We start from the raw sequence: 16,146 nt of genomic DNA, 5'->3' as shown, positions 1-16,146 counted from the left end.
GACAGGGATATAGAACAGCCCTTGTATGTTCCAGGCCAAGCACAGTCTAGTTCAACTGAGACCCAACCTAGTCACCACACATGCCATCATTCTTAAGGGACGATACTTTCAAATTCTGCACAAGTGGGCTATAAAGAGATCGATCACTTTAAAACTGTTTAGTGAGTACATACAATGGTGGGGGGAGGTGAGAGGGAGTAAAGGGAGAGGGAGGATGAAGGAGAAAGAGGAAGAGAGAGAAAAGAAAGGGCGGAAGGAAAAGTAAGAAAAAAAACCCAAATGGATTTTAGAATGCCGGTAACTGTTTATTAGGAAATACGTATATTGAGTAAAAGCAAGCTCAATCATTCCATAATCAAGTAATTTCTGCCAGGAGTTTGTGGGATAAAAGAAAATTGGCTCTAATTCTCTACATGTGGGTATGCCTGCCACCCAGGCCATTCTTCTTTTAAAAACCCTTTCTCAAAGGCATCTCAGAATTACTAGGTTTAAATCTAACAGGAGAAAAATGTTATTTTATGAGCTAACAGCTCAAAACTTCCTCCCTCACGGGACTTAGAGTACTGTTCAGCTTTCCTCAGTCTTCCTCATGGAAACTTACTAGTTAGTTCATTACAGTAAATTAAAGCTCATCTTTATGCGAACCATGTAGGTGCAGTAAAGCATCAGATCATCCCACAAGCTATCAGAGTTCTCCACAGACAGAGTTCTCTGGATGTCTATGTTTCCCTCAAGCTTTGTGGAAAACAGTAGGTCTAGAATTTAACACGAAGGGATTTATTACTGTAAGACGCAACCAACCCACATACGGAAAATTCCACTCTGTGGGCAATGGCGTCTATAAACCTAGCTATTTTATATTGATTTAGGGAAAGTGTTCCTGCTAAGGGTGGGGCCCAAGAGATGTGGGGAAGAAAAAAAAAAGAATTTTAGGAGCCTTTCATCTCGTTTGTAAAATAATTTAATTGCTGATTTTTTCTTCTTGAAAGGGAGGCAGGAAAAAGATTTATCTAAGTGAAAACAGAGATCAGCTGTCCTGTGCAGGTGGGGACATGGGAACCAATTTTACAAAGGACAGGAATTTCCCCCTTTCCTAAGCACTCTAGGACATACCCCAAAGCAGTTCCTGCTAGAAGGGTAAACCGAGAGACCATCACCCTGTCACCAAGTTCAAGTTCACATTGGAGGTGATTTGTTCCCCTCTTTAAGATGTTTGTTCTACCCTTCCTCTCAGCATGCCATAGACGGTCACCTCAGGGGGCGAGGGACAGCAACACAGTCAGGAAGGTGCAGCCCTAGATGCCAGAATAAAAGTCGATGGTCTAGAACCAAGGGTATTGGAATGGCATTACTCACTTGATGCAATCATCTCATCAGTGGTGACTAGAGTGCCTGTCTATACTGGGTCCTGGCTTTATGGGGCGAGGAAGTGACTCTGGCTACTGCTGGATAGGAACATAGTGTTCCTCTTCTCCCGGGCACTGAGCTCAGAAGTAACTGGACATCAGCCATGGGAGCTGCCTTCTCAAGGAAGAGTGTGAGAAAATAGACATGACCATCAGGCACAGAGGAAGAAGTGCTTTGGGTTAGCGCAAGTGTAGTTTGACTAAAAGTCTGAAATTAGTGCATTTACTCTAAATAAAACCCATGGTGCCCATACCTGTAATCCCAGCACTTGGGAGGTAGAGGCAAGAAGATGGGAAGTTCAAAGTCATCCTCGACTCTATTAACAAGTCCAATGATAGCCTGAACTACATGAAACCCTGCCTCAAACAAACAAAAGGCAACTCTACATTTTTAGAACCTGGGCTAAAGAATAGACTTATAGGTAGGCTTGTCTGTCATTATGCCTTAGAAATATCATTATCTGTCCATGTTTGGTGTCTTGTTTGTCAGAGTGCTTGACACTTTAGTGAAAAGAATGTATGGTCCGTGGAATAGCTGAATGTGACTTCTCTGGATAAGGAATGCCAGGAAGCCTGTGACCAGTTAAATTGTTGGATCACAAGTGGTAGTCTTGCCCTTTAGGAAGACACAAGGAGAAACACATGTCTGTTAGATGAGTGAAAACAGGCAGACACTGCAGCAGAGTTTCAAAGAGTGAGTGACACTGCATGTGATGGGGTGGCAAGAAGATGTTGTGGAATATTAGTCGAAGATGTGTTACACGTGTTTATGCTGTGGAATATTTGTTTTAATGCCGCAAAGATGCGCTGCATTCTTTTATGTTGCATTTGTTAACTCTGTGAAGCTGTATTACATTGCCTGACTAAAATACCTGATTGGTCTAATAAAGAGCTGAATGGCCGATAGCTAGGGAGGAGAGAGAAACAGTCAGGCCTGGCCCACAGAGAGAAAAAAATAGGAGGAGAAATCTAGGCTTACGAGAAGAGGGAGGAGCGAGAAAAGGAGAAGGAAAGGAGGACACCAGGGGCCAGCCACGGAGTAAGGAGGAAAGAACGATATATAGAATAAAAAGAGGTAAAAAGCCCAGAGGCAAAATGTAGTTAAAGAGAAATGGGGTAATTTAAGTTAGAAAAGCTGGCTAGAAACAAACCAAGCTATGGCCAGGCATTCAAAAGTAAGAAAAAGTCTCTGTGTATTTATTTGGGAGCTGGGAGATGGGACCCCAAAAGAGTAAAACAATTAAAAAAAAACAGATATTTTTTATTATTTAAATTAGTTTGAGACTGGGTCTTGTATAGCTCAGGCTGGCCTCAGACTCATTATGTAGGGAAGGATGACCTTGAACTTCTGATCTTCCTGCCTTTCCCTCCCAAGTGCTAGGATGACTGGCATACACCAGCACAGGTCTAGTCTATGCTATATGTTGGGATCAAACCTGTGGCTTTGTCCATGCTGGGCAAGCATTCTACCAACTGAGCTACATCCCCAGTGACAATTTTTTTTCAACAGTGGGAAAGAAGAAAGTTCAGAGATGAAAAACTAAAAGTGCTTGTTGTAGAATATTATTTTAAGGTGTGTTACTTTTGTTTATGTTACATTTGTTTAACTCTGTGAAGCTGTGTTACTGTGCCTGTCTAAAACACCTGATGGTCTAATAAAGAGCTAATCAGCTAACAGTGAAGCAGGAGAGAGAAATAGGTGGAGCTGGCAGGCAGAGAGGATAAATAGAAAGAGAAATCTGGGAGAAGGAATGAGAGGAAGAAGTAGCCAGAGAAGGAGTAGGAAAATAAGGGTCAGCCACTCAGCTACACAGCAAGCCATGGAGTATGAGTAAGATTTACAGAAGTAAGAAAAGGAAAAAGATCAGAGGCAAAAGATAGGATAATTTAAAGTTAAAAAAAAAGCTTGCTAACGACAAGCCAAGTTAAGGCCAGGCATTTATAATTAAGAATAAGCCTCTGTGGGTGATTTATTTGGGAGCTGGGTGGCGGGCCCCCCAAAAGAGCAAAAACAAACAAGTGCTAGAGATCAAGGGGAACATAACCCAGCTTTGGTGTTATTAGAGCTTCAGATATACATACATTTTAAGAGTGTATTTGGCCGGGCGGTAGTGGCGCATGCCTTTAATCCTAGCACTCGGGAGGCAGAGCCAGGTGGATCTCTGTGAGTTCGAGGCCAGCCTGGGCTACCAAGTGAGTTCCAGGAAAGGCGCAAAGCTACACAGAGAAACCCTGTCTCGAAAAACCAAAAAAAAAAAAAGAGTGTATTTGGCCTTGGGGGAAAAGCTCATGACAACAGGAAGGAATGCCCAATGTTCTTAGATCTGTTTCAGGAGAATTTTTAGCAGCAATATTTAAAAACAAACAACCCAATACAAGATGAAGGAATGTCCTGTGAAGACCTGACCATGCACTGCTTTCTCTGGAGTATTAGAATCTGGATACAGCTGAGCCTGGACATGCCTGTATTGCTGGCACTTGGGAGGCCGAGATGGGCTGATGATGAAATTGAAGGCAACCTTGTCTCCATAATAAGATCTGGTCTCAAAAGAATCTCTCTCTCTCTCTCTCTCTCTCTCTCTCTCTCTCTCTCTCTCTCTCTCTCTCTCTCTCTCTCTCTCTCTCTGAAACACAGGCCCATCCTTGGCCATGGTTCGTTTGCCATCACCTTCCATCTCAGAGTGCAAGGTTCTTGGGGCAGCTCTGGACTCCTTTTGTTGCTATAGGCTCCTTTGCTGTTTTTTAACCCATGACTTAAAACTATAACTTACTAAAAAGTCTATCGCTAAAGAGCATCAGTCCACTCTGATGTTCCAGTAGCCCCTTGACTTTGATTACAGGCTTGAAATGTCTCCATGAATGCATCACCTTGGCTGGTAATTACCGTTTGGACCTAAGCTGGGATTTCTATGCAAACTCTACCGAAGCCAGTATGTGGATGGTGGGTGAAGGAATGAGGCTGAGGAACAGGAAGGGAGTAGAAAATCCAGAACTAGCTGGGGTTTTGAATGTAGAAGCAACTTGGAATTCAGTGGGCTGGAGGAGATAAGTGTCACATTAAGGAATTTTAGTGCAATTCATAATAGATAACTGCTATTTGACCCTTATGGAATGGTTCGAGTATTTGCCCTCCCAACCTGTCTGGCTTATGTCTGACCAAAGCACTTTATTCCTAAGATAATCTGTTCTTCTGAAGTCTGGCAAGAAGCTTTCCTTGGTTTTTTCATGTGGGCTCTGGGGACTGAACTTTGGTCCTCATGTTTTAAAAGATCATGGTATAAGGAAAAAGTGAGTTAGGACGGACATAGAGCCTAGCAGTGCTGAGGGCTGGCCCAGCCTGTGCAGGACCCTGGCTTTGATCCCCAGCACGTTCTGCCAATAGAGAGAGGCTTAGTGTGGCCATGTACGCAAGGCTGGGTTTACTTTGTACACTCTCTAATAACAAGCTTTTTTGTCCCTGTCAGTGTTCACTCTTGAAAAGACTGACAAAAACCAAAACACATTACCTAGAAGTCTCCCCATTAGGGGGTCCTGTCTTTTCTAACAAGTAGGGTCTAGTTATAGCACATGGCTTGAGATGCTTGCTGGGAGTTATCACTGTCAGGCTGATGTGAAAGAAAGAAAAGGAAGTCTTATTTGGACCATCTGACTACCATCAGCTTGGCATGACATGTTATCAGCTACATAAAAATCTCATTTTAGCACTGGCCTGTGGCGAGGGGATGAGAACAGTGAAGTAATGCATCCAGTCAGCTGCCAAAGTATGACACTAAGTGAAAAACAAGAAGCAAAACTCTGCTGGGGAGAGCCTACCACAGTGAACAGAGGTCCTCTGAGGAAAGATCAATGGAGATTACTCCGGCTGCTGAGAACAAAAATGAGATTAATCAAATTAATACAGTTCTTCCTGTCTGTGAGGACAGAGGCAATGGCAGGGCTTTGTTGGCATATGGCTATCATATATCTACAGACGTGCATATATCTTAGAACAACAACCAAGTCTTGGAGACATCTCAGTGACAGAACACTTGCCTAGCCTGGGTTTTAGACCTAGTACTGCCTACATCCTTGAAAAAAAAAAAAGAGGGGATACATGGTCTAGCATGTTTGTGTTTTGTGTGATAAAATGAGAACTCTTAGCCTTATCCCCAACCAATGGCAGAGGTCTGGAAGAGCATGCTTCCAGGAGCTGAAGGGATGGTTCAGTTGGTAAAGTGTGTGCTGTACAAGCATAAGGACCTGAGTTCAGGCTCCTAGCACCCAAGTGAAAACCAGGAGCTATTCTACAGTCCCGGTGCTGGGGAGAAGACAGATGGATCCCTACAGATCACTGGACAAACAGCCTAGCTGAACCCATGAATACCAGGTCCAGTGAGAGACCATGTCTCAAAAAATAAAGTGGAGGGCAGATGAAGACTCCTGACATTGGCCTTGGTTTTCACACACACACACACACACACACACACACACACACACACACACACACACACACGCATATACACATACTTAAATGAGCATCAACACATGACACACACATGCATCAACTAAAATAAACAGACATTTGCATTCAGGTTACCTGCTATGACTGGTACCAGCTACAGGCTAGGTTATCTTGAGGATGGTGGTCCCAATACTAACACTGTGCTGATCCACATCTCTGGTTTCCAAGCCCTCCCCAATCTTAAATCTCAACTCAAGTTCTAAAAATTCAGTGATCCCTGAATTAAGGGCATTCCTCTAACTGGGTGGAAAAAGTAACATTCTAAGAATGCTGACCAACTGTTCACCAGCTTCATTTAAGGAAACACAAGACCAAATGTGTTTAAACTACTTTAGGCAAGTTAAGGCAGAAATAGACTAATGACGCCTGCATGGCTGGGCTAGTGATGCTGAAGCTAAGTTCTGGAAGGATACTGGGATGGTCCCTTGTGTGGGAGCTGCTCAACAATCATTCATGAATTAAAATTTTGCTCATATAGCTCTGAATTGTAAATAAAATGATGTGCCCAGGTGTCAACGGTCTCTCCCAGTTCCAAGTCAAAAGCAATCAGGAAATAGTGGTGGTGCTGGGAAGGAAATACTGCCAAGTGATCTATCCCTGCTCAACAAGAGTTCATAATGAAAACTCGCCCTTTAGAACCACGACAGCTCAGGCAGAGTGCCTGCCACCAGCCACCCCCTCTCTCTACAGCAGCACTCTGGCTGGAAGAGAGCAACATGGCACTCCATGCTTGAGAGACACATAGACACTTGATTTGTGTGTTTCAAGTTCTCTTAAAGTTTATTTTTGTTTCTGAAACCAGAAGACCTGACTGTGGTCCTTGAATCGGAGCAACCATGTTAGTGTGCAGAAAAAGTGAAATGAGCAAACAGCGAAAATCCAAAACTAAACAAGCAAACACACACACACACACACACACACACACACACACACACACACACACACCACACTCACACACATACACCACACACGCACCCCCACACCCCCACATACACACATACATCCAGGCACAGATACACACACAGCACTTACATACACCACACAAACATCCCACACCCCCCAAACACACACACACACATACACACACACACACACACACACACACACACACACACACACACACACACACACAATACAGGTTCTCCTCTCCTAAATAGGAGTATATTTGTCTTTGTCACCCCTGCTCTTTATCAGTTCCATGATTAAGATGGATGCTTTCTATCACATACTCAGTGACCTCAGGGGACCCATTTGGGTATTTTAATTAATTCCACAGCTCAGGCACTCTAATTGATAAGTTTTTTAGTTCTGACTTTGCCTCTTGTTGTTGGTATCAAGGAGAACAGAACCCTTGACTTAAATGGATTCCAGGTCCAGGTCTGTATCATACTGACAGACACCACGGTCCTCTGAGCAGCTCATTGCCACCAGATGGGCCAACCATTCCTCCTCATTACCAGAAAGCACTCATTTGCAGCAGCCTGTTCTCCAAGCTAAAGGAGTCCAGTCCTTTCTCACAGATCCTACAGGTAGCAGCAGAGAGAAGTTCAGGGCTTGTGTGGCAACTGTAACTCTCCTTGTTGCCTGAGCTCTACCTTCCTTCAGTTCTTCCAGAAGTTTCCTCTTGGTTGTGATAGTTATTGATGACTCCTCTCCTTACCAGGACTTTTAGTTTTGTTCCTAGTTATGCTATACTTGAAATACATAACCATACACACATCTTATATTATATACCTTGCCACACTGTCCTGGGGTTGGATGGAACCAGCCACTGAAGCATGCAATAGGAACTCAGCACCAGGGATGGAGTGATGTTTATAATCACCCATTAGTAAGTGACACTGTCTCCATGGGCCATGTCTCCCTTTTATAAAAGGATATGCAGGGACAGGGAAGAAGGGTCAGTCAATAAAATGTTTGCTACACAAGTATGAGGATCAGAACTCTACCCCAGTGTGTCCACAAAAAGCCAGGCATGATAGTGAAAGCTTATAAGCCCAACTGGGGAGGCAGTAGGAGGATCTCTGGGCTTGCTGGCCACTCAAGTCAGCCTAGTTGGCATGCTCCAGGTCCCAATGAGAGACACTATCTCAAAGAACAAGGTGGATGGACCTGAGGAGTCACACCTGAGATTCTCTTCTGGCTTCTTCCTGCATGCACACTCCTTCCACACACACACACACAACCCCTTATCCCTGTTACTGAGATAACACAGAAATGAATTTACTTAGTTATTTGCCTATAATCTGTCTCCTTCTCTCTAAATGTAAGGACACAAGGGAGGATTTCTGTCTGCTTTGTCTTTTTTTTCTCCTAATACATTTTTCATTCTGTTAGAATCCCTCAAACAGAAGGCAGGCATTAAATAATTAATTCTGGAATAGACGAATGGCATAGCAGCATAACATTTTAAAATTTGTAGTAACAAGGTCTTTGTCATTTGCCCAGGCTGCCACGTCCTTTTGGTGAGGTTCCCATCCTTCTAAATCACTTCCTCCTTTCCCTTCCCTCATCTTACCATTCTCCTCCCCTGGCTCTTTGCTTCCCTCCTCTGAGTAACTTGGAAAATGAAACGGCAGTGGCATGTCCATTTTGATATGACAGTGTAATTATGCAAGGACTTGAAACACCACGGAGTGCCTCCAAGGTCACTGGGCACTCCCCACAGTGTTCCGCTGTCTCTAGACCAATGGGTTATAGACTGAATCTCCTCAGCCCTTTAGGAAGGTTCCTTAGTTGTTACCTGAAGACTCATGGGAATGGTGTAGGCTGTGCAATACTAATCTCCCTTCCTTAGGGAGGCTACACAGTGTTCCCTCTCCCCTTCCTCTCTCTCCTCTTCTCTCCTTCCCTTCCTTCCCTCCCTCCCTCTCTCTTTCCTTCTTTCTTTCTTTCTTTCCTTCCTTCCTTCCTTCCTTCCTTCCTTCCTTCCTTCCTTCCTTCCTTCCTTCCTTCCTTCCTTCCTTCCTTCCTTCCCATCTGCCTGCCTGCCTTCCTTCCCTCCCTCCCTTTCTCCATCCCTCCTTCCTTCCCCCTTCTTTACCTCCCTTTCTGCTCTCTCCCTTTCTATCATCTCTTCCACTTCTTCCTCTGTTTTTTGTTTGTTTGTTTATTTGGTTTTTTTTTTGACAGGATCTTACTATACATCCCAGACTGGCCTCAAACTCAATTTCTTCCTGCCTCCCCCCACCCCCAGCTCAGTTCTGGGAATGCAGGAATGTCCCACTGTGCCTAGTGCACATGCTGCTCTCACAAAGAAAGACCTTCAAAGTTTACATGAGGATTCAGCCCATTTTCCAACCTCACCTCACACCAAACATACCGGCTTGCCCTCTCTCTGCCTTTGGCTTTTTTTTTTTTTTTTTTTTTTTTTTTTGGTTTTTTCGAGACAGGGTTTCTCTGTGTAGCTTTGCGCCTTTCCTGGAACTCACTTGGTAGTCCAGGCTGGCCTCGAACTCACAGAGATCCGCCTGGCTCTGCCTCCCGAGTGCTGGGATTAAAGGCGTGCGCCACCACCGCCCGGCGCCTTTGGCTTTTTAACTAGCTTATTTCTCTCCTAGAATGACCCCTCTTCTCTAACTTTCTGGTGGCCAGCTGCTTTCTGTCATCCAGGTGAAGGCTCAAACCCCCAATTTCTCTCAACAGAGTCCTCAGTCCCCCTCAATCCCTGTCACTGCCCATGGCATGCTGCTGGCTTCATTTTCCTCAGCACAGCACAATCAGAGATGGCCTTGTCCATTTCTCTCTCTTTTTCTCTCTCTCTCTCTTTTTGTATTCTATTGTTTCAGCTACCAAGCAGCAAGCTCCGTGAAGGCAGGTAAGGTGTCTGAACAACGTTCAGAACAGTGCTGAGGACACGGTAGACACTGAGTACACACTTGGTAAGTGATTGACTCAGGGATGTGAACAGTTTCCTGGATAAGTGTTCCCTAAGGGCTCATGTGATAGAGGTTCAGTCCCCAGCGTGTGGTGCTTTGGGGAAATGGCAGAACACTGAAGTTGGGCCTATTGTGAGGTGTCCCGGTCATTGGGGCTACACCTTTGAAGGAGTTATTAATATCCCACCCTTTCCCCATCATGTCCCAGTCTCATGGTGAATGGTTTTACCAGATGCTGTTGCCATGGTGTGCTGCTTTGCGGCAAGGCCAACAGCTACAGGGCCAATCACTCACAGTCTGAAGCCTCCAAAGCCACAAGGCAAAATTAACCTTTTGTCTTTATAAGTTAATTATCCCAGGTGTTTGTTACAGTAACAGCAAACTAACACAATTCCTGTGGGCATACTCCAGAAAACAGAAGGTGAATCTCAGCGACCAGCTGTCCACAGCTGTTGGTAGTCTTCTCTGCATTTTGTATGAGTAACAGGAAGAAAGGTGCAGTTATGCATTTAGGAAAAAGTATAACCCCTGGCTTTGCCTGCACAGATCAGGGTGAGCTGACTTGGAGAGAATGACTTCCTTATGGCTTCTGCCATATTCCTCATACAAGTATTTCCTCTCTGGCTGCATCGATCCCAACATTGTGCATGTTTTATTGAGTCTGCCTGCACCTTACTGTAGGTTCAGTGTTTCACTGTAAATCATCCAAAAATATGCACACACACTAATTCTGGTATTAGAACCTGGGAATTCATCCCATTTTGCTCTCAGACTCTAGTCGGGCCCACAACCAAATCAAACAGGATTTCCACCCAACTGCTAAAAGGTTTCATGGAAACCACTTCACTGCTAACTTGCTATGGTGTCTCTTGGTATTTTTATCTTTCCTTCAAGAGAAAGGCAGGCAGTTGTAATATGTGCCGGGCTCCAGTGCTTCAGGATGAAGATGATGACATTGCCATGGAGACACCCCAACTTTGTGGGTACACACACGCATGCACTTGCACATACACTGTTCTTACCAACGTAGCCTGGGGTCCCACAGGCCGTGGACATCACATCTCCTTTGCCCTCCATTTTTGACAAACCGAAGTCACTGATCATTATTTTGGACTCCTCATCTTGACTGTAGTACAAGAGATTTTCAGGCTAGAAAAAAAACAAAAACAAAACAAAGACAGCTTAGAGATTGTAAATTGAAACTGGAGTATAGACCTACAGCCCAACTACTTGGGAGAGCATGACTCTCCAAATAAATAAAATGAGGACTGGGGATGTAGCTCAGTGGTAGGGGGCTTGCTTAACATACAAGAGGCCCTGGACTCGATCCCCAGAACTGGAAACAAGCAAGCAAACAATTGAACAGCAGGTACATTTAAAGCCACCTTACTTAGGGAGACTCATCAAGTCTCACAATTAAGAACAACCTTGACCTTTAATATAGACAATGTCTACGTGAACAGATGTCAATTAAAACAGCAGTGCTCACTTAGCAGGCCATGGAGGGCCCTGCAGAGCATTGGCACAAGCAAGTTTTCAATGTCATTCTTTGCCTTGGCTAGTAGTTTTGCCTCTTTGAAATGAAAACCACATTTTGAGGGAACCTAAGAAGCCAATGGCTCTCAGACCTTGTCATTTCAGTTCTTGGCTAGGGGAACAGGATTCCCCAGAGATGAAACCACGTTTGCAGGATTTGCAGGTTCTCATGAGTTTCTTTTTTCCTTTCCTTTCCTTTCCTTTCCTTTCCTTTCCTTTCCTTTCCTTTCCTTTCCTTTCCTTTCCTTTCCTTTCCTTTCCTTTCCTTTCCTTTCTTTCTTTTTAAGCCAGAGACACTTGCAGGTTACTTTGCTGTGATGCAAGGCTCTCTCCTGGCTGTCCCGCCATGTCTTGCAATCCTGGCAGATGGGGTGCACCTTGCTGAGATCATCTGCTACCTGCTCACACCCCTCTCAGGGGAAGGAGAAGAACTTTGGAAATGAAAAAAGGCGGCACTTCCTTGTCATGTGCCTGCAGATGCCTCTCTTCTGGCTGCCTTTCTGTCAAGCACAGGCCACAGTGTCTTCCTGTGACCCCTGTGCACAGGGAGAGCTTGCATGGCGGTTCCACACAACAGAGGTCTCAGTCTACCTTCCAGACCTGCAGTCTTTGATTTGTTTGTTTGGTTGTCTGTGTCGTTTTGCTTTGATACGGGATCTTATTATGTAGTCTACGCTGGCCTGGAACTTGCTGTGGGATCCAGACTGGCTTCAAACTTATCATCCTCCTGCCTCAGCCTCCTGGGATTACAGGGATATATCTCGGTGCTCGGCATATCTTCACTGCGATTTTTGCAATATCAGTGACATATAGGAGGGACTTCCTTGGGGCAGACAATGAAATATTATTTACATGGAGTTTTAGGCAAACCTGGCGATTGTCATTGGTGCTAGCAAGGATTGGGGTGGGGCTTATGGGTACCACGATGCACCTGCCCCAGGCTAGCCCCAGCTCCACGGGGCTGGGAAACTCAACACGGAAGACGAACATGTATTTTTATTTATCCTTTACTTTTTGTGTGGCTTCAGTTGATGCTATCTCTCAGGGGAATGGTTGTCAGGACAGTCCTGGAACATCTAACCACCAGGACAATTCTGAAGATTTAGTGAGTGAATAAGTACTTGTGGCTCTTGTCTACAATAAACCTTAAAAGAATGAGAGCAGAATGATCTTGCATGGAAGATCATTTTCTCACCCTATTTCCAGACTGGCTACCCCCACCCCCCCAGTCCCAGGATAAAGCCATATTCTCCTGTCAGGCTTCTGGGGCAAATCTTGGTTGCTACACATTGAATTATAGGAATTATTATAAATAGAGTGACAAAACTTGTCTAGAAAGTGTTTCTTGGTCTTTTGTATACCATCATTAACTGTTCACCTGTGAGGATATTAAACAGAGGAGAAACATCCTTTGGTAGATCTGAGACGGGGTGGGAGTGGACCTCTGCGGGCAGGAATTCTGCCATGCAGTCTCTGCTATGAAGAAACTGTAAGAACTGTCCAAGACTCTGTCCTTGACCAAACCTTGGCCAAGATCCTCTGAGCCCTCTTCAGAACAAAGCCTTGACCTTGGCCTCTCAAGTTCCTCTTTCTCTAGCCAGGCCAGCCAAGCACAGTCTCAGCATGGATGAAGTGAACTCACTTTAGAGGGAATCCCCACCCCTGAAATATGACCAAGTTCTTCCTCTGGTGCTTCTGATGCTGTTAAAGAAACACTTACTCTGACATTTTGAAGGGCAATGCGTACTCTTCACTAGCACCCTGGGGCTTTACAGGAAGAGGGACCTGATTTAAGTCCAGTGCTACAGAGGCTAAGTGGCAATTTTCAGCCACGGGCAGGTTGGAGGACAGTCAGGGGAAGAACTGTGAGGAAGTAAGGCGGACAGTGGCAAGGCCAACTTGATAGGACTTTTGCTTCAGGCATTAGACAGGGTGACACGGTATTGAGGGTGGGAGATAAGAGGTTTGGTCAGATATCCGGGGATATCTTGTGTTCAATAGATCTAAGATGATTCTTATCAATTTGGATCAAAGAGGAGAATCTTTGTCCATGTATGAGTCCTTGGTCTGCCTTTAGCAAGAGACTTGTGAGGTCACTTTATTTCTTTTTTTAATTATTATTTTATCCTCCTTATTTATTTATTATTTTATGACACTGTGGGTCAAACCCAGGGCCCTGGATGTGCTAGGTAAGGGCTCTACCACTGAGCTACATCCAGCAATGCCCTAGTCCTCAGCACTGTTAGGCTGTCTTAGCAAGACTCCTGATGTCTCTTCTTAATAATTTCCTTTAAAAAATTATTTGTGTGTGTGTGTGTGTGTGTGTGTGTGTGTGTGTGTGTGTGTGCGCGCGCGCGCGCGTGCGCGCTGAAGTGTTGGAACATGTGGAGGCCAGAGGTCAACACTGAGGATCTCCCTCAAATGCTTTTCACTTTTTTTTTTCTTTTGAGACAGGCTCTTTCCACTGAATCTGGGGCTGCCAACTGGGCTCAGCCTGGCTGGACAGGGAGCTCCAGGGATCCTCTTGTCTCTGCCTCCCCAGTGCTGGGTTACAGGTGTGCATTGCCATGCCTGGCTTCTTTATGTGGGGCTGGGGACCAAATCCATCTCAGGTCTTCATGCTTGTAGAGCGAGCCTTTGGAGGACTGAATCACCTACCCAGTGTCCTTCTTAGCAACCCTGCAGCCCCTGTGCTCTCCTCCACCCCACCCCTGCTCTACCCAGTCCTTCTTAGCAATCCTGCAGGTCCCTGTGCTCTCCTCCATCCCAGCCCTGCTCTACTCCAAGTACCACTTTTTCTTCTTGTGCTCAGAGCCAGAGCTGGGCTCAATCTATCTCCCCTACGGCAGCAGTCTCAAAAAAGGCTTCTTTCTTGCTGCAACAAATGTCAAAACATTTTTCTTCCCTTTAACAGAATCCAAAGGGAAAAATATTTTCAGTCACCTGCAGTAGTGATACAAAGAGCAATTGGAGTCGGGAGTCACCATGACAATTTTGTGAAGAGTGAGATTTGAAGGAAATCAAGTGATGCTGATGGGGGCTTTGCAAGGAAAATGAAATGGGCCAGTCTGTATTGAAACAGTTGAAATGCTAGGGAAACGGGGGAGGGGCTGCCTCTTGTCGTAAAATGCATGGGGTTTAGGAATTATCCATTAATGAACTGCAAGACTCAGTTACAGATACCAAGAGAGGGCTCTATTTCACCACCACTGGCTTTTACTTTTCCTTGCCCCAGGATTTCTACAGCTGGAGAGATAAGCACGTGACTCATGCTACCAAAGGAAGTTCAACTCAGGCAAGAGATTGCCAAGCACCCTCCCCCCCCCAACACACACACACCTAACCCCACAGGTGGTTCATTTTGGCCAGTAAGATGCTTTCCTGAACAATTATCTCAGAAGAGGGTTAAAGCAGCTAGATATTCACTGTTGGGATCAATACTTTGAGTTGTCTCAAGGTTTGGTAATGGCAACAAGGCTTTTCCTGGCAGGTGGGGGTAGAGAGGCAGAGTTGAAGTGGCCAAGGGATGACCTAAGGGGTCATCAGGAGCAGTATGAAGGCTGTGGGTGTGAAGGCCACAAAGAGCATATGTTCTGCATCACAGTTCTTCCTGACAGAAGGGGACCCTTGGAAGGGCCTGGTCTCACCTGAAAAATTATTTTGCTGCGTATTATGGCATTTCTGTAAGACAACTGTGGGCTAACATTCAAATTAGACTATGAAGTTCCCTTCTTGGTAATAATTTACATAATAATCCTTAAAAAGATCTCATTCAACACATTTCTGGGAAAGTTACTGCTGCATAGAGCAACACAATGAATCCAGTCGTCTCAAGAGGGGGCAGTTTTGTCCCTCCATGGACAAAATTCAGCAAAGCCTAGAGACATTTTCATTTCTATGCCTCCAGGAAGGGTGTTGGAAATTTAGAGGGCAGAATTCAAGGGAGCTGCTACACAGCCTGCAGGGCCCAGGGCTGCTTCCCACACAGGGTCCTCCATCTCTAAATACCAATAAGGCAGAGCTAAGGAATCCATCCAAGATCCATGTGGGAGTCATACACACTTCCTTTCTCACTCCCTGTACTTTAACAAAACAGAGCACTGGGTTGTCACTAGTGGTTTCCTAGGGCCCACATATGAACATCTATTTGGAAGGAGAAGAGGGCATGTTTGATCATGGGTTAGGGTAGCATCGCAGACCCTATATATGGCTTTCATTAGCACCACAGGCTGGCTGTTGCTGTAGCTTAGATTGGGTGGCCTTCATGTTATCAGGAGTTGATGAAAATTTAACACCACATGGATGAAACTCCTTGGAGCCTCTGAAAAGAGATCACACAAAAATCCTAATGCAGCCACTGTGTTCTGCCACAAGGGTAAGCCCAGTTGTCAAAATCATCTTCCCCGTTCTTTTTGATTGCCATGGGATATACTTCCGGAAGGGCCCTGTGTTCCCGAAGTTCCCCAGGCTGAGACCTGCAAGTGCTTGTCAGCAGCTCTAGGTAGAAGTGGAACATGGTCTCCTGTCTCGGCGACCCACTTTTTAAGAGGGACACAAACACCGCTCTTCCTGCATACGTCTGAATTGTTTATAACTTATTTTCCTAGGAAGTGCCGACGGCCCTGCACACCGCCTCTCTGAAGTCGAAGCGCTAACTTGCTTAGCAACGGCTAGATAGCAACAGCTGTAGGTTCAAAGCACAGACGTGGCATGTGGCGGGGCACAAAAGAGCAGAGAAGGAGTGCTGCTCAGCATGGAGGGAGGCGCTGGGCTGGCTGACCTAGCTTCTCTCTTACCCAGCAGAGCCTGGGGCTCCAAGGATGAG

General features: G+C 45.3%; 1 protein-coding gene across 3 annotated transcripts in view; it reads right to left on the bottom strand.

Annotated features, from left to right (window-relative positions):
* Camk1d (calcium/calmodulin dependent protein kinase ID) overlaps positions 1 to 16,146 on the bottom strand; it is a 419,461-nt gene that overhangs the window by 47,626 nt on the left and 355,689 nt on the right. For all 3 annotated transcript variants that reach the window (XM_052727099.1, XM_052727100.1, XM_052727098.1), the window contains exon 5: positions 10,808 to 10,934. In XM_052727099.1, the coding sequence (XP_052583059.1) occupies positions 10,808 to 10,934 (127 nt within the window). The remainder of the gene's footprint in view (positions 1 to 10,807; positions 10,935 to 16,146) is intronic.

The sequence above is a fragment of the Peromyscus californicus genome, unplaced genomic scaffold, assembly GCF_007827085.1.
Source record: "Peromyscus californicus insignis strain IS unplaced genomic scaffold, ASM782708v3 Scaffold_8__1_contigs__length_139910024, whole genome shotgun sequence".
NCBI classification, from domain to species: domain Eukaryota; kingdom Metazoa; phylum Chordata; class Mammalia; order Rodentia; family Cricetidae; genus Peromyscus; species Peromyscus californicus.
The sequence above is the reverse complement of the archived record's forward strand: the minus strand, read 5'-3'. Positions and strand labels throughout refer to the sequence as shown.